Raw genomic sequence first — 27,809 nt, 5'->3', positions numbered from 1 at the left:
GCTGCAAATTACAAGCCACGCAAGCGAGCTAAAAAAATTACGGCAAATGCTGATTAGAGCAAATTTTGTATGGAAATTTATCGTAACTTCCCCAAAAATGGAAGTTACGACAAATTCTGATAAATTTTTATTAATTAAGGGCACTTACGATAATTTTTGTTTAAAATAATTTTTAATGGGCCTATAAATGTTTCTTTTTCTCAAGTGAGTTTAATAAACAAAATTACGCCGCTTCTAAATATGTATATATCCCAAAATCGCAAAAATGAAGTTACGACAAATGCTGATTTAACTGACGACTTACTTACATAAATATATTTTACTAAAAACAGAATACTGTAGACCAGAGGTGTGCAAGAAACCGTTGAAACCGAATTAATGTCAAATGAAACATGTACGTCAATGGTCAAAACACTACTATAACAAACTTATTTTGACGTTAATTCGGTTTCAACGGTTTCTTGCACACCTCTGGTAGACTTTCGCTCAATCCGCTCCTTTCTATCGGGCGAAAAATTTTGTTGAGAATTTTCACGTTTCATTTTGAAGTAAATTTGCTCAAATTCGCTGTAGTTTTTATTTTATCGTGATTCTTTATAATTGAGCGCTTTTTTCTGGAATTTTCTATGACTTTGACGCCCAAATCTCGATAAATAGGATGACATTCTGTTCCAAATGCCCAATTGAGAGAGAGTCTACTGTACACTCGAGAGATTTGTGTTGATACTTTTAATGGAAATTGCAGATAGCTGTGCTCTAGTCCCCGAAGGGTGGCTTTCAAAGTTGAAGCCAATTTCTTACTTTCACATACAAATGCGTATGGAATTTTTTCTGCACTCGTGAGCGTTACACGATATATGCCAAAATTGAGGTGAGCTTTGTGTACAAGACTCTGAGCCTTGTAAAGAGGGAGAAATATACTATATATCAGTCTAAATGCGGTCTTGTCCTGAGAAGTTTAAGCTGAGTTTCTGATCAATTTATGAGTTGACTTCAAAGTTCAAACAGCTCAATATAAATAAAACACTTCGCTGGGGGCTAGGCTGTACTGGTAACACCGGTAACACTAATCGCGCTTATTTACGGTGCCATGATGAATATTTTTGCGCCAAAAAGACATAATAGGAAGTAAAACTTACATAAAAGGAAATTGTCTTTCTTGATATCTTTGTCAACAGCAGATAACACCAGTAATACAAATACAAAATTTGTTAGAAAAATTCAAAAGAAGGCGAATTTTACGTCTTTTTCATAAAGGTTTTAGGAACTATTATCCTCGTGCAATCATTATAAATTTTGTGCTAATAACATAACATTACGGCGTTATCACACTTGCACATTAAAATTTTAATGTGATTCACATTAATTGTCGCTTGTGAGCGTCCAAATATGTTATTTGTGTCTTTGAGTCACTTAATATTTGGGGTTTTTCTATTTATTGATAAGGAAGTGGACTTGGCCTGCAAAAGTAAGTTTAAATTTACCTAAAGCACAAATATTTTTCACATTAAAAAATTAAAGTGAAAATCGCATTAATTTTTCGCATTAATGCTATAAATCAATTTATATCAAATTTTGCGGGCCAAGTCTATCTTTTTATCAACAATTAGATCAAATTTTGAATATAAAATGATTCAAACACACAAATTACACATTTGGACTCTCACCAGCGACAATTAATGTGAATCATATTAAAATTTTCATTCACTCATTTCACTCTTTCATTTGGTAAAAGTTTTAAAATAATTGCATTTTAAATTTAGTAAAAATATATTCTCTTCTCTGTATATGTGGCTACCATTTCGTGTTTTATTTATCTTTGTGGGATCTAAAGCTTAAAAATTATAAAGAATTTCAGAAAAATATACCATTTATGAATTAAAATGCTCCATCCGTTAGTGAATCATCCTAGGAATTTTGAAAATATTTGAGAAGCTTTGCGAAACCCTTGTTACGAGAATCTTGGCAATAAATAATTGGAATGACTTACCCCTCCAGTCAAGGGAAAAGTCACATTCAGAGTGCCCGGTTTTCAGCGAAAGAACTGAGAAAAAGTTAATTTTGGTGTCCATCTCCTAGGATAAATGTCCCGTATTGTGCAGTATCTGGAGACAGGACGCCTGGACTACCTGAAGGCACTGCGCCTGCAGCAGTACTTTGCCAAGAAAGCCGTCACGGAAGACGCAACCAAAGATTTTCGCAATGTCTTGATCCTCACGGAGCACGAGCCCGTCTACACCGTGGGCATCCGATCAGCCGGATGTTCGCCGCAGGATGAGGTCAGACTACAGCAACTGGGAGCTGAATTCCACAGAACAAATCGCGGAGGACTGATTACATTTCACGGCCCTGGGCAACTCATAGCCTATCCCATACTCAATCTGCGCAACTTCCAGCCCAGTGTCCGGTGGTATGTCAGCAAAATCGAAGAGACCATCGTAGACTTGTGCAGAAAGTATAATATAAATGCCGGAAGGACGCGAGATATGGGCGTCTGGGTGAATGACAAGAAGATTTGTGCTCTGGGACTTCACATTACTCGCCTGATAACATCCCATGGGTTGGCTCTCAATTGCAATACAGACCTTTCCTGGTTCCAGCACATTGTCCCATGTGGCCTGGTGGGCAAGGGCGTGACGTCCATCAGTGAGCAAGTGGAGAAAAATGTGGAAATTGCTGATGTCATTCCGCACTTCCTGGATTCCTTCAAGGCAACCTTTGAGTGTGATTTGGAGAAGTTCCCGGACGCCGGACGTTTCGACCTCTTCAACTACATCAATGACGATGAATCTCAGCCGAATGATGTGGCCAAGATGAAGAGGAAGCAATAAAAAAAAATTGTAACCAAAGCACTTTTATTCGATCAATAAGAATGCGAGTAGTAGTAAATGGGATTGTATTTTATGTACTGCGTCATATGGGGAATTCTTAGTCCATTGGGCTCCTCCTCATAGTCACATCTCAGATAGTTCATGGTGGAATATCTCCTCTTTTCCATCTCCAATTGATTAACCGACACCGGGTACGTGTCCCGATTTATTAGGTGCCCTCGCATTGACTTCATAACCATCTGGGATCCATCATCTTCCGGCTTCAGCACCCGAGGCAGTCGCAAAGGATTCATCCTCTTCTCCTTGAGTGGCTTGTATAAACTTGGCTTTTTCCGCCGGATCTCTTGGGCTTCTCGCTGAATCCTCCGCAGTTTTATCAAGAAATTCGTGGTCTGATGCCACCAGGTGCGAGCCCTGAGTTGAGACTGAGATAAAAGTTGAGCGGATCCATCCAAAAGAAGACCCTCCTGATGATGAGTCAAGTGCCTCAGGCATCGACACCGGATCGGATCGTACATTAAAAATTTCTTCTCAGCTGAGGAGCATCTCTGGAGGTAGGAGTGATTGAGGAAGGACAATGTTGGCGTGGTCAAACGATTTATCTGCAAAATAAATTTGAAAATCTCTTTTGTGAATACTTCTTTAAGAATTTTATGATTGTATACGTTAAGACCTCAAAAAAAATATTACAGAACAGAACAAAATGACCAGAAGGGGAATTCTCTAACAAAATGACAATGTCATATGACAAATTTTTGTAGTTAAATTCGAGAATAGGAGAACATTAACCCTTTAAGGACGAGAAGCTTTCCGGTGAGCGAAATTCAATGAAATCAATTTTCCCTCGATATTTTAGCCCAAATAACAGATTTACGGTTAAAAAGAAATTTTCCCATCCCTAGGAGTCCTGGAAAACTATTGGTCATATATGACCCAATCGTCCTTAAAGGTAAAAAAGCAGAAAATTTTCCAGACGACTAGTTTACTCCTTTGCTCTGTTATTTTTGAAAGATAAATAACTTGAATATATTTGTAATAATAAAAAAATATTTAGAGTACGAGTAAAAATTAAAACGATCAAAAATTAAATTTAAAAAATCTCATCCAATTTTTGGTCTCAAAGACTCTTGAAGACTTGTACACACTAACAATAATTTTTATGAAAAGATGTATTATTTACTTCATTTTTAATTTTTGTGATATTCATCGAAACAATTGCGAGTACTTGTAACAGAGAGATAAATGTCGCATGCCTCACAAATACAATTGGTCTTATAATCCTTTTTTCTGATAGCACCATGTGCTGTGCACCTTAGTTTCCTTCGAAACATGTTTGATGGTAATGGGTAGGTGCAATGTTGTTTGTCTCTGGGAATTCAAGACGTACAGTTGCACATTGCTGGGAGTTCTTCCGGAGTTGATGCGTTTTCGATAAAGACTTCAAAGTCCACTTCTTCCACGTCTTGTTCCAAATATATTATGTCGCTTGCGTTCAGGACAAGAGTGTCGGCATCATCGCTATCTTCCGGGCATAATATGTGGATGATTTCGGGTTCATTGATCATAATTTTTTTTTTCATTTTTGAAGTCATGTACAAGAGTAAAAAGTTATGACGCAGAAGTATCTTATAAATTATCAAAATATTACCTTCTTCAGTCAGTATTGCACTGGGAAATATCAGCTAATTGATATATCACAATATTACACGAATAATTAACTATTTTGCGCACACATAAACAAAAACATGAAACAGTCTAACCTCAAATCCTCGAAAATCCACTAGAGACAAATTCGGTGTTTTTTTTACCTTTAAGGACAATTGGGTCATATACGACCCATGAAAATTATGAAGCTTTCCTGAAAATACCAATAAACTATAATTTTTACTTTGTTGAAAAATACTATGTATAGTTAGTATAGTTATTACAATTTCTAGTCCAAAGAGATTTTTGCTTAATAAAAATTAAAAATATTAAAATTCAAGCACCAAAGTGAAAATTTGAAAATTCGTTATTTTTGAGTTCAAATATTTTTTATATAGCAAGTAGCTGGAGATTTGCAAAAAATATCCTAGATTCCTACATCTTTCTACTTTGTGATTATGTACAAACATTAGAAAGAAATCACTTCAGGTAGTCAGGAAAAATTATTTTCTCTATGGGTTACGGGTGACCCAATCGTCCTTAAAAGGTTAAGGCTGAAGGACCATCGAATTGCCATTGCAAGGAGTTATATCAGGCTGTTTGTAACTGATATGGATTGGATTTTCGATAAATTCTTCTGAATTTACATTAAAAAAAAACCTAAATTTGTCATATGACATTGTCATAGTGTTACAGAATTCCCCTACAGGACTTTTAACTCTTTTTTACTCTGAATTTTAGATTTCATTTTATGCTAAATTGTAAGCCTCTAATTCTAGCTCAATTTTGAATTTTTTCGGAGGATTTCTAAATTTTTTTAATCACCATATAAGAGCAAAGAAATAATAAAAGATTTGAAAATTAAAAGGAAGAATAAAGCAGGCTAGATGTAAAGAATATGTTAATATCAGCGAATTTTTCTTTCTGATTGTTTAAAAATAGGGAAAGGGATTTTTTTTTCTTCTGTTCCTTCTTTTCCTCTTTAAATTTTACTGCTGCCGGATTTCTTTTTTTTCTGGTAAGATCCACATTGCATACTTTTTCGTCTTGTTGGATTAAAATTACAACACGGAGTAAGTTTTCTTTCTGGTTTAAAAATGCCTATCAAGAATTTGATTTAAAGGAATTAGAAAAAAAACATTTTTCCTCTTCCTGGTTTAGAAATACTAATTGGAGATTTTTTTGTGGATTACAATACCAATCATGAAAATTCCTGGAGGTATAATATCTTGTGATAAAATTTTATTGATATTCCTTCTTTAAAAAACTATAAGCTGTAAAAAGAATTTTAGCTACATAAACTGATCTGTAGTGGAATTTTGTAACAATATGACAATGTCATTATGAAAAATATTTTGTGGAAAATTTGGCAGCAGATAACATTAAAGTCCGGTAAGCATCGAATGGCCATTACAAAGATCTCTAGAAAGCTCTTAGTAGGGAAAATTACTCTCCCTTCGAACGTTCATACCTTCGAATAATGTGAATTTTCTTTTAGTTTTCCTAAGAGACTTACACATTTCTATTAAATATATTAGTTAGCTTATTACATTGTCTTTAGATGCAAAGACAATGGAGTTGCAGAGATTCAGAGCTTACCTGTAAAGAAACTCTGCTACTATAAGCTCATCTTGGCATATCACTGGTCGTTTCAAATTTTCATTTATACTTTATTTTTTTTAATTTTCAATTTCAAACAAATCTGTTGTGAATTATGCTGGCCACTGTGGCCACTACAAAACTGACAAAATTATTTTTTTAAGATCACATCACATCACATGTTTTGCATATAACTATTTCATTCTTTCGCATACCAAATTCTATTGAGCTAAATTGAATTTGGTGTGATATTTAAAAAAAGAAGAAGAGTGTGAGAGAATGAGGTAGACATATGCAAACCATGTCAGAAAGAAAGGGATTCGAATTTCGACTTCATGAAATTTTCCTGATCTAATAAGTATGCCGGAGCCATAATGGTTGATTTTTTTTTAAATCTTTAAATTGAATATGGAACATGAAATTCTGATTTGAAGGACAAAACTAAATTAAACTAGTAAACTGACAGGATTAGTGATATGCAATCCCAATGATTATTTCTACAATCACTTTCGCCTCTGAGGCTAATCTTTTGGAAATAAAACAATATTGAAATACTTTGTTTATATACATTGAGCAATGAATTTTATTTGGAATAATTACGGATCGAGTGGGAATTTTTTGGGTTTGAGACGAACAATGTCCTTTACATAACGGAGATGACCCAGTTTCTGTGGCTGGAGACACGATCGTAGACATCGGGGAAGCCACGAGCGCAAGCAATGACCCAGGATGGGATACCAACGACACTGCTTCCAACAACAAGTGGTCCACCAGAGTCTCCCATGCAGATGCCCTGTCCGCTGCGAGTGAAGGTGCACATCTTGTGGTCAAACACAAATTGAGCGTTGTTTGCGGTGTGGCGACTGCGGCAATCGGCGTTTGTGAGAGTAGTGAGGGCAGCCCACTGGAGTGCATTGGGAAGACTGCCGGGATGAGAAGTCTGTCCCCATCCGGACACAATGGCGGTAACTCCGCCACCAACATGAGCAGATCCCATAGCAATGGACTGAACGGTGTTGCTGCCTTGGAAGGCGGCACTTGTCTGAACAATGGACACATCAAAAGCAATGGTGTTGGCATTGTAATTGGGATGGTTGACGATCCTGTTGACAGCATGGGACCATCCACCGGAGAGACGAAGGTGGGTTCCAACGATCACGCGGGTGCCGCCAGTTGAACGACCAACAGTGCAGTGAGCAGCAGACAGGACAGTTCGGGCAGCAATGATAGTGGCTCCGCAGAAATGGGCATTAGCAGCTGTCCTCAAACTGGCCATATAAGGGAACTGAGCAGCAGAAGTGGCAGAAGTTCCACCAACAACACGGCCCTGGAATTCTGGATTGAAGTCATCGTCATCGAAGTAGACTCCCTCAGGTCTCTCTCCAATTGGCCTCTCTACAAAAGGATAATATTTTGGTCCTGTGAATCCCAAATCCTGAAATTGAAAAACTCACCATAGAGAGGTTCCGGTTCGCCATTTTGGAAAGATGGCAACTGGCCGAGGGCGACACCCACGAAAAGGAAAGCGAAAATTACACTGAGCTTGTTCATCTTCAAGGAACTTCAATTTTAAACTGAATAAACTTCTCATTCTAGGTTGTGCTTTTATACTCTCAGAAATCAAGATTCAGTATTTATATCTAATCTTGCATCCCACAAATTTCCAAAAAAGTCTGCTCCAGGTGTAAATAAAACAACAATCAATAATCTTTAGAATACGTTATCTCCTGAGAAGCGTTACTGGAAAATCTTCCAGTTGGAAACTTCTCGCTTCTCGGGACTTTTCTCAAATTCGCACGGCTCGCGTATTGCATATTGTTCTAAATGGGTGCAAAATTTAAAGTTATCTATAATAGTTTCTGACTGAGAGATAAATTGACTTATATTATTGATTTCGGGAGATTTTAGGTGTATTCTTACATAATCACATCAATTTGTAAGTTTAAATGCAATTTTGCATATTTTTTGCCTGTAAGGAGTACTAAAAGGGATGTAAAATTTGAAACCTTGATCTTTCATAGTTTCCGAGATAATGGGCTGTAAAGGCTGTAAAGCTTTCTGATATTTTTGGACTTTTTTCATAAAATTTTCCTTTTTGTTTTTGAAGTTAATTTCGCTCAGATCTTCCAAGGGGTAACATATTTCAGGAAAATCGAGCCAATCTGGCCAAAGTAACTCATGGAGAACCAGAGAAGCCCACGGGGAACCCGAGGAACCCATGGAAAACTCGAAGAACTCTAAGGAAACCCATGGGAAACCTACATTTGGATGACTTAAGATTCGGATAACTCAATTTTTTCTTTGTTCCTTAATGGATTTTACCTATATGGATCCATTCAGGAAATTTGAGGCACTGGACTAGGCTGTAAATTATAATAGTGGAGTCTGGGGCAAAAAGTCACAAAACGGATATTTTATTTTTTTACAAGTTACCCGAGCACCTTCAAAATTTCTAATTAGCTGAGTTTTATAGGAAATTTACCGCTCTACAACTCTGTGAAAGACATTTTCCTCTATTTTGTAAGGAAATATATTTATCGAAGCGTTTTCTAAAATGTGATTTTGTGATCGTTCTCAAAAATGCTGGGGCAAATAGTGTCAGGCTAGATTAGATTACATATTTTAATAGGAAATTTAGTCTTCTACACCTTTGTAAAACATCGTTTTCTCTATCTGAGCGAGAAAAGCGCATTTTAAGCTATTTTACAAAAAAACACACACACACAAAAGACTGCAAATCGTTTGACCAATGTAAACAATAAGCGGCGACACATAGCATTGACGTTTCTTTTCACAGTGGGACATCAGAAATTGTTTCGGTTTTTGGTTACTTTTGCTCCATAGCTTTTGTTACTTTTTACCCCAAGTGGTCGTTTTTTATAAAAAGATTTCTGGAGAAAAGAATCTTTGTAAAATTCTAAAATAGATAGCGGATTCGTATTCAAAGAATATCGAGATAATTTGGGAAATATTCACCAGTGCGTCAATTTAATATATGTAGCCAATAATTGATATCTTCTGTACGGAAAATATTTCAAAAATAGGGCTAAAAATTTCGATATTTTTTATTTTCTAAATTCCTTGTTCAAATTCTCACAAACTTACGACATTGAAGAAGACCGTTCAATTATTAGCTACTTATTTTAAATTTGATGCACTGGTGAATATTTCCCAAATAATTTTAAAATATTTAAAAAAAAATAGTTTTTAATAAACGTTTTAGTTCAACTAAAAGAGAATTTAATTCTGAAAAAATATACGCCTTTATTTGTTTCACTTGGTCCAATACGTCCAATAAGTTGTTTTTTTTATTTGAAGAATGTCAAATTTGAAGAAATTGTAAAATTGTGAAATAAAGAAAATTGCTGCTAAGTTTGCGATGTTCACGAGAGAGCTCACAAAGCAAATCTGCTCGGCGCTCCTTTGTTTTCGTTTCTTTATCTTTGACAATAACTTCGAATTGGCTTCTGAAATTTTTGTGATCTATTCTTAGATAGTTTATCAATTGATTTAAGCAATAAAAAAATCAATTTTTTGCCCCTGTATTTAGGAAACCCCCTTAACAGATAAATATTATAAACATAAACATACTTGTAAACAATATAACGTTGATAATCTCCTGAATTTCCAATTCCGTTATTGATTACCTTGTTAACGAATGATGGTGGTGCCACACTGGAATAATCCCACAATAAAAGTGCACTTGACAAAATGAAGAATGATAAGAGTATCATATGAGTATAACCAATGATAAGCCCTGATAATCTTACGGTAGCTGAGATTCTTTACAGGCAACGTTAGAATAAGTGAAAATTTGATTATTGTGAGTTTTGGGTTAAACAATCTCGTTGAATTAATATCATCTATTTCGCTCACCGTTATCAATTTTGTTTTAGTATATAACTTCAGGATCAGCGAGTTGTGAAGGTAGGCAAGATTAAAGAATCTCATTCAACATAATAACATTAAAGTATTTTAATACTTTATGTATTAAAAATAATAATAATACGCTGTTACGTTCACTGATTGGCAAATGATTGAAAGCATGTAAAGAATCTCAGCTACTACAAACTTATCTAGGCTTATCACTGATTTTTTATACTCTTATCATTTCTCATTTAGTCAAGTGAAATCTTATTGTGGATTATTCCAAATGTGGCGCCATTGGCGCTATCATCGTGCGTTAAAGCAATCAATAACGTTATGGGAAATTCAAGAGATTAACGTATTATTATGTATTATTTATAGCATTTATCAATTCAAATTAGTTACTCAGCTACTACTTTCCTGCTATTTTTAAACCAACGTACTTTAGATAATTCAGCAATCTTAAAAGAGTAATTAGATAAGAATACTACAGAAGCTGTTGAAATTTTCTACGATTTTTCGTAATATACTTTACGCATGCTTTACTTAGAAGAGCCTTACCTAATTAGGTTTAAAATGCTTGAAATTAAAAAATAAATAAATAAAATTTTATGAGAAATGCATAAAAGTATGTCGGTCGAAATGCACGATAGGCTCATTTTACTTTGAAAATTGCATATCTGGGGCACTTTTCACCTGATTTTCTAAAAAGCTAAAAGAGAGACAGGCCCTTTAGATCGCTTTACAGCATTCTATATACACAAAGTAAACTAAAATTCGCCCATTAAATAGTTTCCAACTGGAAGATGTTCCAGTAACGCTTCTCAAGCGTTTACGTATCCCAAAGATTATTGATTGGTTTTTTGTGCACCTGTAGCAGACTTTTTTGGAAATTTGCGAGACGCAAGATTAGATATAAATACTGAATCTTGATTTCTGGGAGTATAAAAGCACAACCTAGAATGAGAAGTTTATTCAGTTTGAAGTTGAAATTCCTTGAAGATGAACAAGCTCATTGTAATTTTCGCTTTCCTTTTCGTGGGTGTCGCCCTCGGCCAGTTGCCATCTTTCCAAAATGGCGAACCGGAACCTCTCTATGGTGAGTTTTTCAATTTCAGGATTTGGGATTCACAGGACCAAAATATTATCCTTTTGTAGAGAGGCCAATTGGAGAGAGACCTGAGGGAGTCTACTTCGATGACGATGACTTCAATCCAGAATTCCAAGGCCGTGTTGTTGGTGGAACTTCTGCCACTTCTGCTGCTCAGTTCCCTTACATGGCCAGTTTGAGGACAGCTGCTAATGCTCATTTCTGCGGAGCCACTATCATTGCTGCCCGAACTGTCCTGTCTGCTGCTCACTGCACTGTTGGTCGTTCAACTGGCGGCACTCGCGTGATCGTTGGAACCCACCTTCGTCTCTCCGGTGGATGGTCCCACGCTGTCAACAGGATCGTGAACCATCCCAATTACAATGCCAACACCATTGCTTTTGATGTGTCCATTGTTCAGACAAGTGCCGCCTTCCAAGGCAGCAACACCGTTCAGTCCATTGCTATGGGATCTGCTCATGTTGGTGGTGGAGTTACCGCCATTGTGTCCGGATGGGGACAGACTTCTCACCCTGGCAGTCTTCCCAATGCACTCCAGTGGGCTGCCCTCACTACTCTCACAAACGCCGATTGCCGCAGTCGCCACACCGCAAACAACGCTCAATTTGTGTTTGACCACAAGATGTGCACCTTTACTCGCAGCGGACAGGGCATCTGCATGGGAGACTCTGGTGGACCACTTGTTGTTGGAAGCAGTGTCGTTGGTATCCCATCCTGGGTCATTGCTTGCGCTCGTGGCTTCCCCGATGTCTACGATCGTGTCTCCAGCCACAGAAACTGGGTCATCTCCGTTATGTAAAGGACATTGTTCGTCTCCGGCCCGAAGAAATTCTTGTTACCCAACTCATAACAATTGTTACCAATAAAATGCATTTTTAAAAAGCATTTCAAGGATTTCAAGTATCTCTAAAACAGAGGCGTGCAAGAACCGTTGAAACCGAATAAACGTCAAATGAAACATGTACGTCAATGCATGGTCAAAGTCAAAACGCTACTCGTATTTTGACGTTAATTCGGTTTCAACGGTTTTTGCACACCTCTTCTCTAAAAGAACGTCCGATGAAGAACACCATACGCTTTGGCGGAAATCCTCCGAAGTAATTTCTTAGAACTATTTTTTTTTGAGTACTAAAAAGATTGTCAAGTTTGTCAAGTGAGTCATCATTCTTTTTTCTTTGTCAAGACCTCGTGCGAACATCATTTGAAGTTTAAAGTTAAAAAATCTATAATTATCTTTTGAATTTAGTTATCATTTGCTTTTAAAAGTTGTGTAAAAGAAAGATTAGTTAATTATCTCATGATTAAAGAAGTGATATCGAGGTGAAATGATAACTCTGTTTAATTGTCCCATCGCTACTGTCGAGTGTCGATTATGGACAATCGAGATGATAACTTGCATTTTTTGTCGCTAGTGTCGATAATTCTCGCCACTAATTTTATCGAACACCTCTGGAGCTGTCGATTTGTACTTTCGAAGTGAAATTTTTAGATTTTTTAGTACAGTAGACTCTCTCTCAATCGGGAATGGGGCAAAATGTCATCCGGTTTAGCGATAGAATTGAGCGTCAAAGCCTTTGTAAATTCCACAAAAAGCGCTCAATTATAAAGAATGACGATAAAATAGGAAGAACTACAGCGAATTTGAGCGAATTTAGCTTCATAATTAAACGTGAAAATTGTCAACAAAATTTGTTGCCCGATTGAAAAAGAGCCGATTGAGTGAGAGTCTACTGTAAGTAATTACCTTTTTTATTCCCTTAAATCCTCTTTATTAAATTTTTTTAGTAGTAAATAATAGTTCTTGTGAAATTTTATTCATTCTGGGCTCACCATGAAGTATGGAATTGTTTGAAATATTCTAGGCCAAATCAAATGCGGAAAGTTATATTATGTTGATAATATTCAATCCACCACAAAATTATCCTTGCACCGACCGGAAAAGGCTCATCAGAGGAAATTTACCATGCTCGGTGTCATGTTTGAGGCACTGCTGTCCAGGAAGTTATGGGAGAAATTTCTTATATATGGTAATTAAGTTGAATCTGTCCAGCAGGAATTCATGAGTTGTTGGACATGACCACAGATTCGTTAGTTTTCTTCGACAACTATAAAGCACCATAATCGAACAATAATTCGTGCACTGATTGAATAGAAAAAAATATCATTCCTGAGATTCTTAGAACCATTTCCTCAGTAACAGCAGTTCAGCAAATTTTCGAGGGTTAATTATTTTGTAAAAATCTGAAGCAAATAAAAAAGATATTTGTGATTAAATAGATTTTTATATCAGTGAAAATTTATTACTTACACATCTTTCGGAAGCTCCAAAGAGTAGTTTTGATTCCAAAATTTTTAATTGAAGTTCGTATTTTAATTGAAAATCAATTAAATCACTGAAAAATCAAAACAAGCGAAAGTGAGGTTATGTTGCACTGTCCCAAAGTGTCACAATAACGAGTCGGCAATGCGAGAAGAGCCGACACTCATTTCATCTCATCATGTAGATCTCACTATACTAGAGATTCGATAGTGTCGAATCGATACTAGCGAGAGCCAAAGCTATCATTTCACCCGAAAAACGGATCTTTTTTCGCCGGATATATTAATTCTGAGTCTTTACATTTAGGTATCTGGTTTGGATATTCTCTGGGAAGTATTAAAGGACGCTTTTTTAACACAGATTAATTCTAAACAGGTAGTTCCTAACCAATGAAGCCATTTACACCGTCGCATTGGATTGGGATTAAATTGTCCCAAAATGGAATTTTGGTATAATTCAGTCTGAATCTAATGCAACATTTTAAATGACCTCAATGAAACCGTTTAGATTGCGGCCTTAGATTGAGACTTAATGATAGGAAATCCTATTTTGGAACAGTTCAATCACAATCTAATGCAGCGAGCGGTGTAAATAGCCTCAATGGTTTTATAGGGGAATGGGACGGGTATCGGAAAAATAAAGGTTTTGTTAATTATCCCTGGGTCACTTTATGGGGAGTTTCTTGTAGGTCCGAGCCACTATGTCTAACCGTTTAATCTCTAAGTCTGATGGTATCTAAAGACAGGCAGACAAAGGGACAAACAGCGTGGCATTATTCCTCAGAAATTGTCTGAATCAGGGATATATATTGAGAAAAGTAGTCCCCAGGGGTTGGAAGATGGAGATTAGGGGGTCAATAATGAAAGGATTACAGTGGATTATATCACAATTGTTTTTCTTATATTTCTAATGGATTATCTTGCATTTACCTCACACAAAAACTTTCCCAATATCTTAACTATTTTGCCTATTCTTAAAGGATTTATGAATAAATATTTATAAATCGGTACACTACCAAAAATCAAAAATGAATTTAAAAAATTCATCTACGAAAAATATTTGACAGAAACTTACCAAAACGGAGAGATCACTCTTCTTTTTCTTCAATTTCTTCCCAGAGAGTTTCTCAAGAATTTCCACTTCTTTCTTCTCAATTTTCTTCTGAACTTTTGGTCGGGCTGTCTTGGGTTTAGAATCACCAAAGAGTCCTCTAGTCTCAGCCATTTTGATGAGATATTTTGAGTCAAATCTCGTGATTTCCTTCCTCTTAGCCAGAGCCAAGTAAGATCCGTGCTCTTCCAAGTTCAAACACTGATCCCTGTTCAAACAAATGTCCGGCAAATCGATAATTTCAAAGATATCAGTTGGTGGAATATCGAATGTACAGAGAAATTGTTCCTCAGATTCTGTACAAATGGACTTTTTGGAAGAAACCCGAGATTTGGCTGTTTCTCTGCCTTCTGTCTCCGAATCTGTGGAATCTTCGCTGTCTGAGGATTTAAGCTTAATCGGTGGAACTTCCACAGATGAGCGTCTGGCTTTTTTGCGAGCAGATGTTGGTGTCGATGGTGACATTGCATGACCCTCTTGAGCTGCCGAAAGAGCTTCCTGCCGTGCAATATCCCTCATGACTTGGTAATGTTTCTGCTGGGCAGCTCTATTGACATCCTCAACGGCACGCATTAGCATATCTTCATTTTCTGAACTCACAACAGAATGCGTTTCATAGAGGACAAATTGGATTTGGGGTCGAAACAGCGAGAGTCTCAGGGTCTCCTTCTGTTCAGTCAGAACTTCAGCAACACGCTTTTTTCCACTATCACTCACCTCGGATTCCGTAAGGACTTCCAGCATAGTCAAATCCCCACCTCGACTGCAGATCAAATCAATGGGATCCGTTACCCCGCTGTAGCTATTTGGTGGGGTAGCAAAGATCCCAACAGCCCGTTCAAACAACTGAGATTTCAGGGAAAGATTTGTAAAGTTTTCTGCATAAATCTTCACATTATTCACTCCCAGCGTTGCCATAAAATCCCGATATTCTTCAAGCCTCGGACCAGCTCCGAAAGCAAGGAAATTCCGGACACGCGCATTTGTTAGGAATAATGATGCCAAGTAGGCAGTAGATCTTGGGGAAGACACATGAGTCTGCACAACATCTCCATTTATCGTAAAATGATCCAATAAACGGGAAAAGTATGCTGGACCGATAGAAAAGGCGCGATCTTGCAAGACGAACATGAAATCCTTGATGAAGGGCGTTTGGGCCAAGAGACCACGATTCTCCGGCAAGCATTGCATGTAAAATGGACAAACACGGTCCCATTTGAATTGATTGAGTGCAAGAGGTTCGTACTTTCCATTAGGAATCGTTGAAGTCTCATTGAAACCCCTCTGACCCAAATATTCCACAGCATTGTCTTTCTTGGCAAATTTAAATGGATTGATCCATCCCGAAACGATGGGATTGGCAGCAGCAATTGCAACTTTTTCATCCTGCAATGAGGATTCACAATAAAAAAAAACTTTGGATGGACTCACAACATAGGTACAAATCTACTTTAATGGAGTTAAAATAACATTCCGGAAATGTAGTTGCACCTTTTCCGGTGTTCGCCAGAGAATTCGTTTCTTTTCAAAATGAAATATGAATAAATGTTTAAGTGGCAAAGTGTAATTGTTAGCAGACGAAAGACGAAATTTCAAATTGTAAAAAGACTTTAATTGAGTAAGCAGAAGAGTATAAAATTGTCCAAGTTAAAAGATTCTAAAATAAAACATTTTCTCAGCCCACTGAGAAAGACCCATACCAAGGGTCGAAAGCTTTGGTAAAAATTCGAAGTCTTTCATTTTGAAAAGAAACAAACGAATTCTCTGGCGAACACCGGAACAGCTGCAACTACGTAGAACTGGCCAGAAACATTGAATAGAATTCCGGAAATGTTTATTTTTGATGTTTATTTTACCCTTCAAAATCGGTGTAAATATTATGCTTTTTAGGTGTATTAGGGGTTAAAGTTACCCTTTTTCATGTTAATTTTACCCTTAAAAGGTGTGAAATTAACATTAAAAATGTTGATATATTTTTATATCTAAAAAGTGTTAAAGTGATGAGGAAAAAAGTTAATCGCACCACCGTTTTTTCTCAGTGTAGGGAAGGGTTAAATCGGTTAAGTTCTATCTCTACAATTAAACCACACCCATCATTCAAGTCTGAACGCGTCAAAAACAGGATATCTTCATACATAAGAATAAGCCACGATCATTGTGATACACGTACCTTTTGTAATAGAAATACCACATTTTGAAATCAAAATAACCGAGTACTTGGAATTTGGAATACGGACACAGTAGCACAACTGGTAGTGGTTGCCCGACAAGGTTACTCTTGTTAAGGGTTTATTGACGTATTCACAGATCAACTGACGATCTGTTGAAAGCGCACCATCGAAAGGTATGTTCATTAATAGGATTTCTTAAAGATGCATAACGCACATCCTTCACCTCCCACTCAGAGCGCTAACCCTATAAGGGGCAAGGGACATTGCGTACCCAATTAGTCTTTGAGGATTCATAATAACAGCACCACGGAACCGCGGAACCCATCAGTCTTACAACATGAAATTTTAAAAGTAGGATTGATACAGAATCCCGAACAAACCAAAAATAGTTCAACTCTCTGTCTTAAGAATAATGAAATCCCAAATTTTACCTTAGTATAGAACGTAGCCGTTTATAGGGAGCTAAGAGTTAAGGTACTGATTTTTCGTGTTGAGAAGTCTCAGTCTCTCAATCGTTTTTAATTGCTTTGAAATTCACCCCAAATATCTTCTTGAAGTTACGTAGGATCGACACACGTAGATTTCTAACTTGAGTGCCCTAAGATAGGGATAAGCGTTTGAAATTGCAGCTGATTGAATGAATATTGATGCAAAAGCATTGACACAGGTGGAGAAGTACAAGTATCTCGGGGTGTTATTCACGAGTGATGGTAGGTTTCACACCGAACTATCGTCGCGAATTGGTCAAGCTTCTGCAGGGAGCTTGGCGGAAGCGTGGTGAGGAAGGCCGAGCTCAGCCGTTCGGCTAAGTTATCGGTTTTCAAAGCTGTGTTTATTCCTATTCTCACCTATGGTCATGAGATTTGGGTAATGACCGAAAGGGTAAGATCGCGAGTACAAGCTGCCGAGATGAGGTACCTTCGAGCGGTTAAGGGAATCATTCGTCGAGATCGAGTGAGGAATGTGGCCGTTCGTGGGGAATTAAGAGTCGAGGAGCTGCATCTTCGGGTCAAGAGATCACAACTTCGATGGTATGGACATGTTCAACGCATGAATGAAGAAAGATTCCCCAGAAAAGCTATGCAAGCCATTGTGAGAAGGCGTAGACCTCAGGGCAGACCTAGGACAAGGTGGCTGAATCAAATTCAGGATCTTGCCTTGGAACGCCTCGGGATCGAACCCGAACACCTTCCTGAAGTGGCGGAGGATCGACAAGCGTGGGCTGCTAATTTGGATGTCATGGGCCCGCGAGCCCAATAGGGATAAGCGGTTGAAAATGAATGAATGAATTAATCCTAGTAGAAATAACTAATCACGAGAAAACTAGTGACTGACAGTAGTGTTCTACGAGTTCAAGGGATATCGCAGTGTTTTTCCCACTGAGTAATTTCTTCTTAAGTTTATCGGTTCACAAACGATCTCAACCGATTTATAAATCACTGAAAACATTACCTAAAAATAACGTAGAGGTAATATAATTGAATTTCGGATAAAAATTAGTTATTGGTTTAGTGGTTTATCAGAAATTCCAATACCTTTCTAACGAGCCGAAACATGATGCATTTCGGTTTATAAATACACTCTTCAGAGCCTTTTTATTCTTTGACCTTGAAAAACGTTGTTAGGAATGATTCAAATGTGTTTTCGCATATGAACGAAATGGATCCCGGTCAAAATCCCGAAAACCAAAATCCCGAAGGCCAAAATCCCGAACGCCAAAATCCTGAAAGCCAAAATCCCGAATTCTTAAAAGTGTCATAAGCTACTGCCACGATTGCACTCGCGCTAGCTGGAGCTGGAGGCAAAGGGAAATCTTCTGTGTCTTGGGAATTCTAAACATTTTCTTCCATATAATTTCATCCCTTTCAGGATTTTAAACATTCGGGATTTTGGCTTTCTGGATTTTGGCCTTTTCGGGATTTTGGCGTTCGGGATTTTGGCTGCCACCGGAACGAAATGTCCTCCTGGGTAATTTCTAAAACCTATCGAACCTATCCTAAAATGACAAAAATCGCACGACGTTCCTTAAGTTCTTAAGCATTCCTTTCCGGTTACACGGCCAGAGATGGTTTAAGTTCCCCACAATTATTTCTAGTTTGTTTATAAGTTCAGAACTATAAAAAGTTTATTCTAAAATAAAACTTAAAACATTCACCTGCAAATGAGGAGGAAGCAAATGGGAAAGCGTTAGAGCTCCATTCTCGATCCTCAGCCTTGAAAGAGCTGCTGCTAATTTTATTCGATGATCCCACAATTTATTGTCAATTTCCGTGAGATCAGACTCCTTAAACAAGATATTTTTCTTTTTGGTCTCTTCAGGATCTCGCATTAAAAAGTGCCTCATATGGAGATCAAATAGAATGAGCCACACACGATTAACATCCGGGTTTAACTACGAAAAGTCAAATTTCAAAGTTACCATTGTTATTACTAAAAGTAATCCCAAATGAAAATAACCGGCTTATGTAGGTGAGATTCTTAACGTGAGCTAACTCGGAGTGCATGCAAATTCGATTTGGAGCTGAAGTTGGGAGACGCCATTCAGTTATCTTGAATCAAATTCGTGAAATTATACAAATTTTGTATTTAAACCAAAATATCAAGGATTTGGATGAACTGACAGAAAAGTGTTATATGGGTGAAATGTAGACCAGAATGTTCTCTATAATTTTGCCGTAGAACTTGAACTCATCGATTACTCGGAAGCCAAGATAAGCGAGGTTTTTTGTTTCTTAACTCGTTTTTTCATCCAGAGTTCCCCAAGTAGTCATTTGTTGAACTTCAACTATATCAAAGAATTGTTGTATTTTGCGGGACTTTCCATTTAAACCCCTATTTTAAGTGTCTTGGTGGAGCAGAGGCAGTCAAATTGGCATCTGAGTGATTTCAAAGCGTTATTATTGGAAAAATCAATTTTTTCACACTTAAACGGCAAAATCGGAGTGATAGCGTAGTCTGAGTGGAAAATGATGTATGGACGAAATGTAGAGACAAATGTGCTCTACAATTATGTCGAAGTAATCATCAAAATCGGTTCAGCGACAGTCGAGATAATTGAGGTTATGTGATATTGAAATTGGTTTTTCGACTGTGGCGCCCCTGGTGTTGGTCCCACAAAGTTCAAATATTCTAGAAAGTTGTAGTATTTGGTGAGATCTTTCGTTTAAGCCCTCATTCATCAAAATCGGTCACATAGAACCGGAGATATGATTTTTTGAAATTCGTGAACTTTGACCCCTCATATCTCCGGTTCTATTGAAACCACAGCGCGCATACACACCATTTTGGAAACATCCTAGACTGGACTACAACATACTAAAATTTCATTAACTTGCACAATGCCGTTTTTGAGAAAAGTGACTTTGAATTTCGATGAATTTTGACGCTATCACAGCGCCACCTATGGTGACTTTTTGAACTTCCATCTGAAAGTGCTCATCGAGACGAAACCAAAAAGGTAAAATTTAAGTCAATATGTTAATTAGAACCGGAGATAGAGGCCGGTCAATGTTCGAACTTTGACCCCTTATAGCTCGGGTCAGGGGTTATGGATCGACTTAAGTTTTTTTTTGTTTGATAGGTATAATCAACGGCTACAACATACTAAATTTTCAGCCCGATGCACAATGGAATTTTTGAGTTATTTAACTTATAAGATTTAAAAATTTTCTTTTTAATAATAGCGCCCCTAGCGGTGGTTTTATGAACTTGCGATGTTAGAAGGGGAAGTGGCATTTCACGAGAGCTTTCCAAAAAGCCCTCACTTTTTAAATTCTGACAATTAGAACCGGAGTAATGGCCATTTTAAGAAATTTTTTTTGGACCCTTATAGCTCGGGTCAGGGGGGTCGGGGGACCTTAAGTTTGGTATTGATGGAAAGCTCTAAGGCCCAGCTATAACATACTAAAATTTGAGCCCGCTCGATGCCATAGGGGCGGAGCTATTGAGAAAACAAAAAAAGGGGGGTCTTCAAAATGGCGGAAGGAGGGGTGGGGGGTGGGGGGTCAATGCACCAAGTTGCAATTTTCACCCGATATATAACCTTTGCCGAAAACCGCAAGTCGATATCTTTTTAGTTTAGGAGCTATTAAGCTCCAAAGAGCGGCCGGCCGGCCGGCCGGCCGGCCAGCCGGCCGGCCGGCCGGGAACGTAAATTAGCCACATATATATTCGTGATCAGGAAGTGCTGAAACACGTTTTGGCCAAGTTTGAGCTCGATCGGACGACATGAAATTTTGTTAGGATTATAGTAGGTGAGATTGTTAAGAATCTCACCTAATAGGCAAAAAAAAGAACTCACGTGAGGATAAACTACGAAGAACTTTGCATTAATAAGTGCCTGATGGAGGACTGTCTTGTCTGGAAAAGGGCAAAAGTGAAATTTTGTTCAAATAACACGCCAAAACAGGTTAATCATTTTCCTCGTTGTAATTTGCAGAAAGGTAGGTGTGTAATTATTCAATTTTTCTTCCTAAAAACTTCAGCCTTCCTCAATAATGCTTTACATGTCGAGGTACATTCCTTCAGCTGTTGATTGCTTCACACACTTCCCTTGCGTGTTGAGTGCAATAAGAATTACGCGAAAGAGGGTTGAGAAATTTTCACACAAGTTCAATGAGCCTGGCTCGAAAGTCGAAAAGGCAACCACTTTTCCCTTTCTCTTGTATCAATATGCTATATTCACCAAGAAAGTGAGCAATACACCAAACTAGATAACTTTAGGGAGGTCTTTATGTATAAGCTTTCACTTTATGCTGCATATTATATATCAATTTTAATGACGCTATTGCATAGATTTAATTAGAAATTGAAAAAAAATGTTAAATATGGTATGTGATAAGAAACTAATAAAACTAGAAACCATTTAAATGAGTTAAACACTTAAAAATTTATTTCAGAATTTCATAGCTATATATTTAAAAGATAATGGTATAAGTTTAGTATAAGTTCAGAATTGGATTTTTAATTTCTTTTACAGAAATAAACTTTCTTCTACTAAACAGAAACTAAATGTCCATTAATGTCCTTAAGATTTTTTGATTAAACCCTATGATGCCGTATGACGTGTTTTCCTGTAATCACAAAAGAGAACGATTTTGGCGGTGAAGGGAAGGGGTAGGGAGGAAATGAGGGTCATAATAATAATCCCCAGGTTGACTTATCAGGGTGTCATTTGAAGACTCTAAGTAAGTAGATATCTCTAACCATAGTGCCCATTTTTCAGAACAAAAAGAAAATGAGAAAAAAATGGTTTTATTGCTCTTTTTGTGAAGTTTCGAGCCATAGTTATGTCATAACGAAAATAACAACTATCAATCTCTTCTTTCATACAATAAAATTTTAAAATAAATTCTAATTAATATCGTTAATTGTATCAGAATCTTCAGCAATTAAATATCTACCGGAGCTCTTCTAAAAAAAGTGAAAAAAGAAATCTTTAAGACACCATTTCCTTATCTTAATTATTTTATTAGATATTAGATAGTAATTTTCACTTAAGATACTTACAAATAATAAAAACATACTGTAAAATGATTCCTTATTCTCCAAATTATGCCCAAACATACGACTTTTTTAGACCAGAGGGTGTAAAATTTATGGGTTAATTAAACAAAATATTCTACTATCATGTTAAATTTATTAATTATCTAGTACAAACATAAAATAATACCTCTTTATATAAAAATTTCACATGTTAATTGATATTTTTCGGACTCCGATAGAGTCACCGAATCCAATGGAGTCAACAGATATTGAAATAATTAGTTGACTCTATCGAGGTCCCACTGTATATTTATTAAAAGAATTATAGCATTTTAAAGGACCTGTATGAAACTGCAGGATCTTCACATTCTCTTTTGAGCAACATTATTTATTAAAAAAATATTTAGCTATTTCTCTATTTCCTCGGTGATGTTAAATTTTCGGATTATATGAATGAAAATCATCATGTGGTTTCCTGACTAAAAAAAACTGCTCTCTCTTTGAGTTCGAGCAGTTAATATTTACAATACTGTTCACTACCGCTCAATTCTAAAGTAAATTGTTAAGCATTACATCTTCAAATCGGTCTTTAAGGGCCTATTTCTATTATAAAAATTTTAAAATTTTTAATGTGTCAAATTTCTTTAATTCTTTAAGCGGAAACATTAACGAACAACGAGGGTAAAATCGTCCATCCCTCCAATACTATGTTTTTTTGGTTTTTCTTCGACAATGGCTCCTATAATTTCTTTTATTTTTGGATGTTTTGGAGGTGATCCAGGTAAACATTTCGTCGAAATAACGTAAATATGACCTAAAAAATCGCCATTTTGAATTTTTGAAAGCCAAACTTTAACTTGTCTTGAAATCAGTAATTAATCGGTTAAATATCTGTAAATGACTTATCTTTCTCTTATTTACATTTTTTGTTTATTCGTATTCTTGTAACTCATGCCAGAACGTTCTAGATCTAGATTAGAATGATCATTTTTTTTTTTTACCAATTTGCGATTTTGAAATGCTTTTGTGATATATGAATCAATTTAACTTCTAGTAAACCAGTAAGCACCAAGAAACCATGTGAAAAACTAATTTGAAAAGAGCTCTACCTAGTGAGTTCGAGCATTCCGCAAAGCTGGGACGCTTTGATATCTCTTTTCTACAAGGAGATAACAATTTTTAAGCAAATGTAAAACATCCACATTTCCCTTATTTTTTAAAAAGCTCGTAAAAAAGAATAATGTTGCCTTCTTAAACAGTTGACACTGACTGGTGAAATACATAAATTATAAGATGGAAATATATCACGTGGTTTTATTTTTAAATCCCCCCCACCCAGTTGTTTACTTTTTTTTAAACATCTTTCGTGATCAATATTATAGTTCTAGTCTTGTGCCCCAAAAAAAATGTCGAAGGAAAGAAATTGTCCCTCTTCAGTATTTTGCAATGCCAATTTTGTTTTGTAGAACACACTCATGAATTGGATTTGAAAGATAATTTCCAATCGATTTCATGTCACGATACAAACCAATAAAATATTGTCCTGGATTCTACTGTCCTCGATGCATAGTGAAAGCATTTTTGTACTCCTCTTTGCCTTCATGATAAATTTCAATTTCGCGTTTTGCGATAGGGGAAAAATGGCAAAAAGGGAAGTAATCGATTTGGCTCACTTTTTTCTTGGCTCAATAGTGATTGATTTGGACTGCATACAAATTCAATTTTTTTTTCTTTAGAAAGTAAGTCCGTTTTGGTATCGACTAAGCGGGAGAATTATTCTTTTATTTTTGCATACAAAAGTACGTGAAAGAATTTCGTACATAAGTTATCATTTTATTCAAGCAATCTTCTGTGCTTTTTAAAGTTTGTACCTCGACATTGATTGACAATCTGTAACACGCACAACATTTAATTTATATATACAAAACTCTAAGTTTAAACTTACATCGAAAGACATCGTAGATTAATGAATAAACTCTCCTCATTTCGTGCTCATTGTGAAAAGTACACGGCAACGGAGGCTTTCTCAGTAGCATTCCAGCTTTTGAGATGTCCTCGAGTGACCAAATGCCCAATTCCGTATCTAAATATTTCATAGGATCATCAATGAAGCATTTTTTCTTAATTATAATCGATGGGGTCGCTATGAGTTCGTAATTGTGAAGTGGATCCCATAATTCAACAACTCTCAATGTATCCAATTTTTCAGGTGGTCTAAAAATTACAATATCGCATGAATATTGCAAATTTTCCAAATAAGAGATAAACTCAAAAATCTTACTTTCCCTGTTCTTCAGCCTCATTGAGTTTTCTCTGCTGATCAAGAAGCCTAAAGTACACTTTTAGCTTAAAATCATAATCACTAGGCAAACTGATATCCTTTGCAATACGTCCACTACACTTTTGGCGCTCAATTTCATCCTGAGCAATAAGTTCATTGAATATCTTTGGGTATATCGAAAAGATATCTGCACGACTTATAAGAAAGAGATTATCACCCATTTCCTTGCACTTCTTTTTTCAACTTTCCACTAAAAATGCCACGAATGTAGAGTGCAACACGGAACGAGGAAGTGCTCACAACTTACTGAAGTGAAATTCAACTTTATTATTTGATAGCGTGATGCAAGGGGTTGCTTCCCTTTTCAGGGGTTTACGGATTAACATAAACAACTTGTAACAAAATTACCCCTTTCTTGGTGTCTGTAACAAGACGTACAAAACTTGTTATAGGGTTTCTTAAGGTTCTTAAATCTGAGCTTCGTTCATTGAATTTAAAATTTCAAAAAGTGTCATTTAATAATCATCCTATATTAACGATATTGTACTTAACTCTTTAAGGACGATAAGGCTACCCTTCAAAGTAGACGGCTGTAGGAATTTAGGATGTTTTTTTTTGAAAATCTCCAACTAAATAAATAAATATTTAATAACAAGTACATATTTAAGCCCAACATTAAGGATAATACTCGCATTAATTAAATTTTAATATTTTTTTAATAGATATATTTATAATTTTTTTACGCAAAAATGTATAGGAACTATAGAAAATACAATAACATAATAATTAAAGAATGCAATTTTTAGGACGAAAAATACATTGCAGAACCGGAAGTAAGGCTTTTTCACATAACTAGTATATAATGTGACTCGAAATCATTGAGTTTATAAAGCATTTAACGCAAAAAAAAATGCCAAAATATAATTTATCGCAACACTGTTTTCGTGGCAAGTATAGAATATTCCGGATAACACGGCTAGTGATGTGTAAGGTCCTAATTCATATCTGTTATTTATTTATTTAATTACTTATTTTTACCAGTTGATATAGGAAAATTTTTTTTATTGATCGACGATTTGGTATTTTTGAATATAGTAAAGAGAGGTAATCCGGATACTTTTCATAGAGTGCGACTTTAATGCTTGTTTTTGGACTGATGAAATATTTTTTTCCCCATTCCAAATCAATAGAATTATTCTTTGTTTAATTTAGAATCATAATAGAAATAGAATTTTAGCAATAATATTGATGAAAATTAATAAAATTACGATAATATTAATATATGCGCAAGAATGTTACTGCGACGCTTTTATGTAACTCCGTTGAATTCGAGCAAACTCGGATGCTCATTTTAAGGAAAAGTTTAATGCATAAAAATGAGAAGATATTATTTCAAAAACATTTTTTTAGAGTTTTATTCCATCAATTCATTTCATTAATTTATTATTTAATTATATATATTTTTATTTATTTTAAGATTGCACTCAATTCTTTGATTTTTCTCGGTTTGCTTGGCTGACTTCCTTCCACGTTTTTTCTTTTCAGCTTCAATTGGCATTTGAGCCTTTTCCTTTACCATGTTTTTCTCCTTTAGTTTTATCTCCTTTTCTTCTGCCCTTATTTTTTTGTTCCTCTCTCTGGTCAACTTCCGTTCAGCAATTTCTTTCTTTTTTTGTAAATCCTGCCTCAATTTTTCCTCCTGTTCCGCGATAATTTCCTCGGAAGATACAATATACTGGTGTTTGACATTGCTGGCTTTGACCCTCTTCTTCTGACGACGTTTTGGAATTTCTCCTGGCCAGAAATAGCATTGTTTTAGTGTGTCGAAGATCGGTTGAGTCTCAGAAGTTGCAGAGAGTTGGTTTCCAGGGATGACTGGATCATTTGAAGGATTATTGTCGGTGGCCTGATCGTGCTGGTTATTGATAATGGACTCCTCTGAATGTTGGAAAATAATTTTCGGGAAATAAAGACCAGCATAGAAAAGTGGCCCATCCATCCAGCCACTCTGTGGTGACGTTCCCATTTTCCATCCTTCTGCGTTGTGAATGGCAATTTTTGGAGTAATGTCAGTTTTATGAACAGCCATTGGAGGAGCAAGTTCGCCAGTAGCTGACACCATGAAGAGTACTGTGATACATTGCTTCGGTCCTGAATTTTTAAGAGATGGAACTACACGTGAACCTCTCCTGGACAGGACATTTCCATCTTCCGGTGTCAAAAAGAAGGCACTTTCGTCGCAATTAAAAACACGGTCTGGTGAAATGCTCAGAAGGTTGTGTTCTGTGAAATATCCAAGACAATTCTGAAACCATTCCGTGAGGTCTTCAGCAGTAACAGTAGCTCTTTCCAATGAGAATGATTTTGGCTTGCGCATGCTGAGCTCTGGATGACGCTTAAGAAAATTCCTGAACCAAACGTCTCCGGGTCTTCCAGCTGTAAAATGGTTTGGAATTTTGTAGACCTCACAGATGAGTTTAACGCTGTCCAGAACTTGTTCCTTCCCGATGGGATGCCAGCCATCCGCACATCCCAGGATCCATTTGACAAGTTCTTTTTCCTGTTCTTTTGAAAGAATTGTTGGCCTGCCATTGGGGCACTCTTCCGGGTATCTGCCAGACAATTTATTGTGCAGTGTTGTTCTTGGGACATTGAATGTTTTGGATGCATATGCTATGGTAGAACCATCTCGTACACACTGCAAGGCATTCCTAATACCTTCCTTAGAGTCGGGCTTGTCCTTATATGTCTTTTCTTTTGTTCCCTTTGGCATCTGAAACAGAAAAAGAGTCCTGAACAATGCAAATTCTGAACCAAAACATTGACTTTCACCGCATCCGACATGCATCGAAATGTAAACATTCACAAAAATCACTTATTTCTGTATGAATTATTAATATATTATCAATAAACTCTTACTCACCTTGTTGATCAATAACTACACTAACTTTTATTAATAATTTTGATTGCAAATAATGTTTTATTATATAGAAAAAACACTAAACTTTTTCCAGCGACGAGCTGTCAACAGCAAAATTTTCTCAGAAATTAAATTTTTAGTACACAACCCAGCTGACCCGAGCTTAAAAAATATTTCTTTTACCCACTTATTAAACCGATAAAAATATAATTTTTGGTTTTTCTTAAAGTAGAATAGTTATATTATGATACTACAGTAATTAATTACAGATATAAAAATATAAATTATATTTTAAGTGGATGTATCGGAGTTAAATCGGTCGCGGCATCCGAGTTTTGCAATCGTCGGAGTTACATGGCCTTACTATACATGGATGAATGTATTTCGGTTCTCTGAACATTTGATTTTGGTCAAAATAGGCCTCAAGGCCTAAGACCTTGGTAAGGGTGGTAGGTAAGGGGAAAAAAAAAC

At 36.4% G+C, this 27,809-nt stretch overlaps 4 protein-coding genes across 4 annotated transcripts; 2 read left to right on the top strand and 2 right to left on the bottom strand.

Annotated features, from left to right (window-relative positions):
• The first annotated feature begins 1,984 nt into the window (after nucleotides 1-1,984).
• On the top strand, nucleotides 1,985-2,889 carry LOC129803372 (putative lipoyltransferase 2, mitochondrial). The gene has a single exon (XM_055849857.1). It carries the CDS (start codon nucleotides 2,085-2,087, stop codon nucleotides 2,829-2,831), a length of 747 nt encoding a protein of 248 aa, XP_055705832.1. The 5' UTR covers nucleotides 1,985-2,084; the 3' UTR covers nucleotides 2,832-2,889.
• On the bottom strand, nucleotides 2,839-24,720 carry LOC129803373 (uncharacterized). The gene is made up of 6 exons (XM_055849859.1): nucleotides 24,419-24,720; nucleotides 24,083-24,351; nucleotides 20,954-21,012; nucleotides 18,809-19,045; nucleotides 14,447-15,868; nucleotides 2,839-3,433 (listed from the first exon to the last, which is right to left on the bottom strand). The coding sequence occupies exons 1-6, from the start codon at nucleotides 24,637-24,639 to the stop codon at nucleotides 2,864-2,866; spliced, it is 2,778 nt and encodes a 925-aa protein (XP_055705834.1). The 5' UTR covers nucleotides 24,640-24,720; the 3' UTR covers nucleotides 2,839-2,863.
• LOC129803370 (trypsin alpha-3-like) lies at nucleotides 6,629-7,918 on the bottom strand. Its single transcript, XM_055849855.1, has 2 exons — nucleotides 7,529-7,918; nucleotides 6,629-7,469 (listed from the first exon to the last, which is right to left on the bottom strand). Exons 1-2 carry the CDS (start codon nucleotides 7,623-7,625, stop codon nucleotides 6,718-6,720), a joined length of 849 nt encoding a protein of 282 aa, XP_055705830.1. The 5' UTR covers nucleotides 7,626-7,918; the 3' UTR covers nucleotides 6,629-6,717.
• On the top strand, nucleotides 10,914-11,937 carry LOC129803371 (trypsin alpha-3-like). The gene is made up of 2 exons (XM_055849856.1): nucleotides 10,914-11,040; nucleotides 11,100-11,937. The coding sequence occupies exons 1-2, from the start codon at nucleotides 10,944-10,946 to the stop codon at nucleotides 11,849-11,851; spliced, it is 849 nt and encodes a 282-aa protein (XP_055705831.1). The 5' UTR covers nucleotides 10,914-10,943; the 3' UTR covers nucleotides 11,852-11,937.
• Nucleotides 24,721-27,809: the final 3,089 nt, after the last annotated feature.

This window comes from Phlebotomus papatasi, chromosome 2 (assembly GCF_024763615.1).
Source record: "Phlebotomus papatasi isolate M1 chromosome 2, Ppap_2.1, whole genome shotgun sequence".
Lineage (NCBI taxonomy): Eukaryota > Metazoa > Arthropoda > Insecta > Diptera > Psychodidae > Phlebotomus > Phlebotomus papatasi.
Note: the sequence above shows the minus strand (reverse complement) of the source record. Positions and strands in the feature narration are given on the sequence as shown.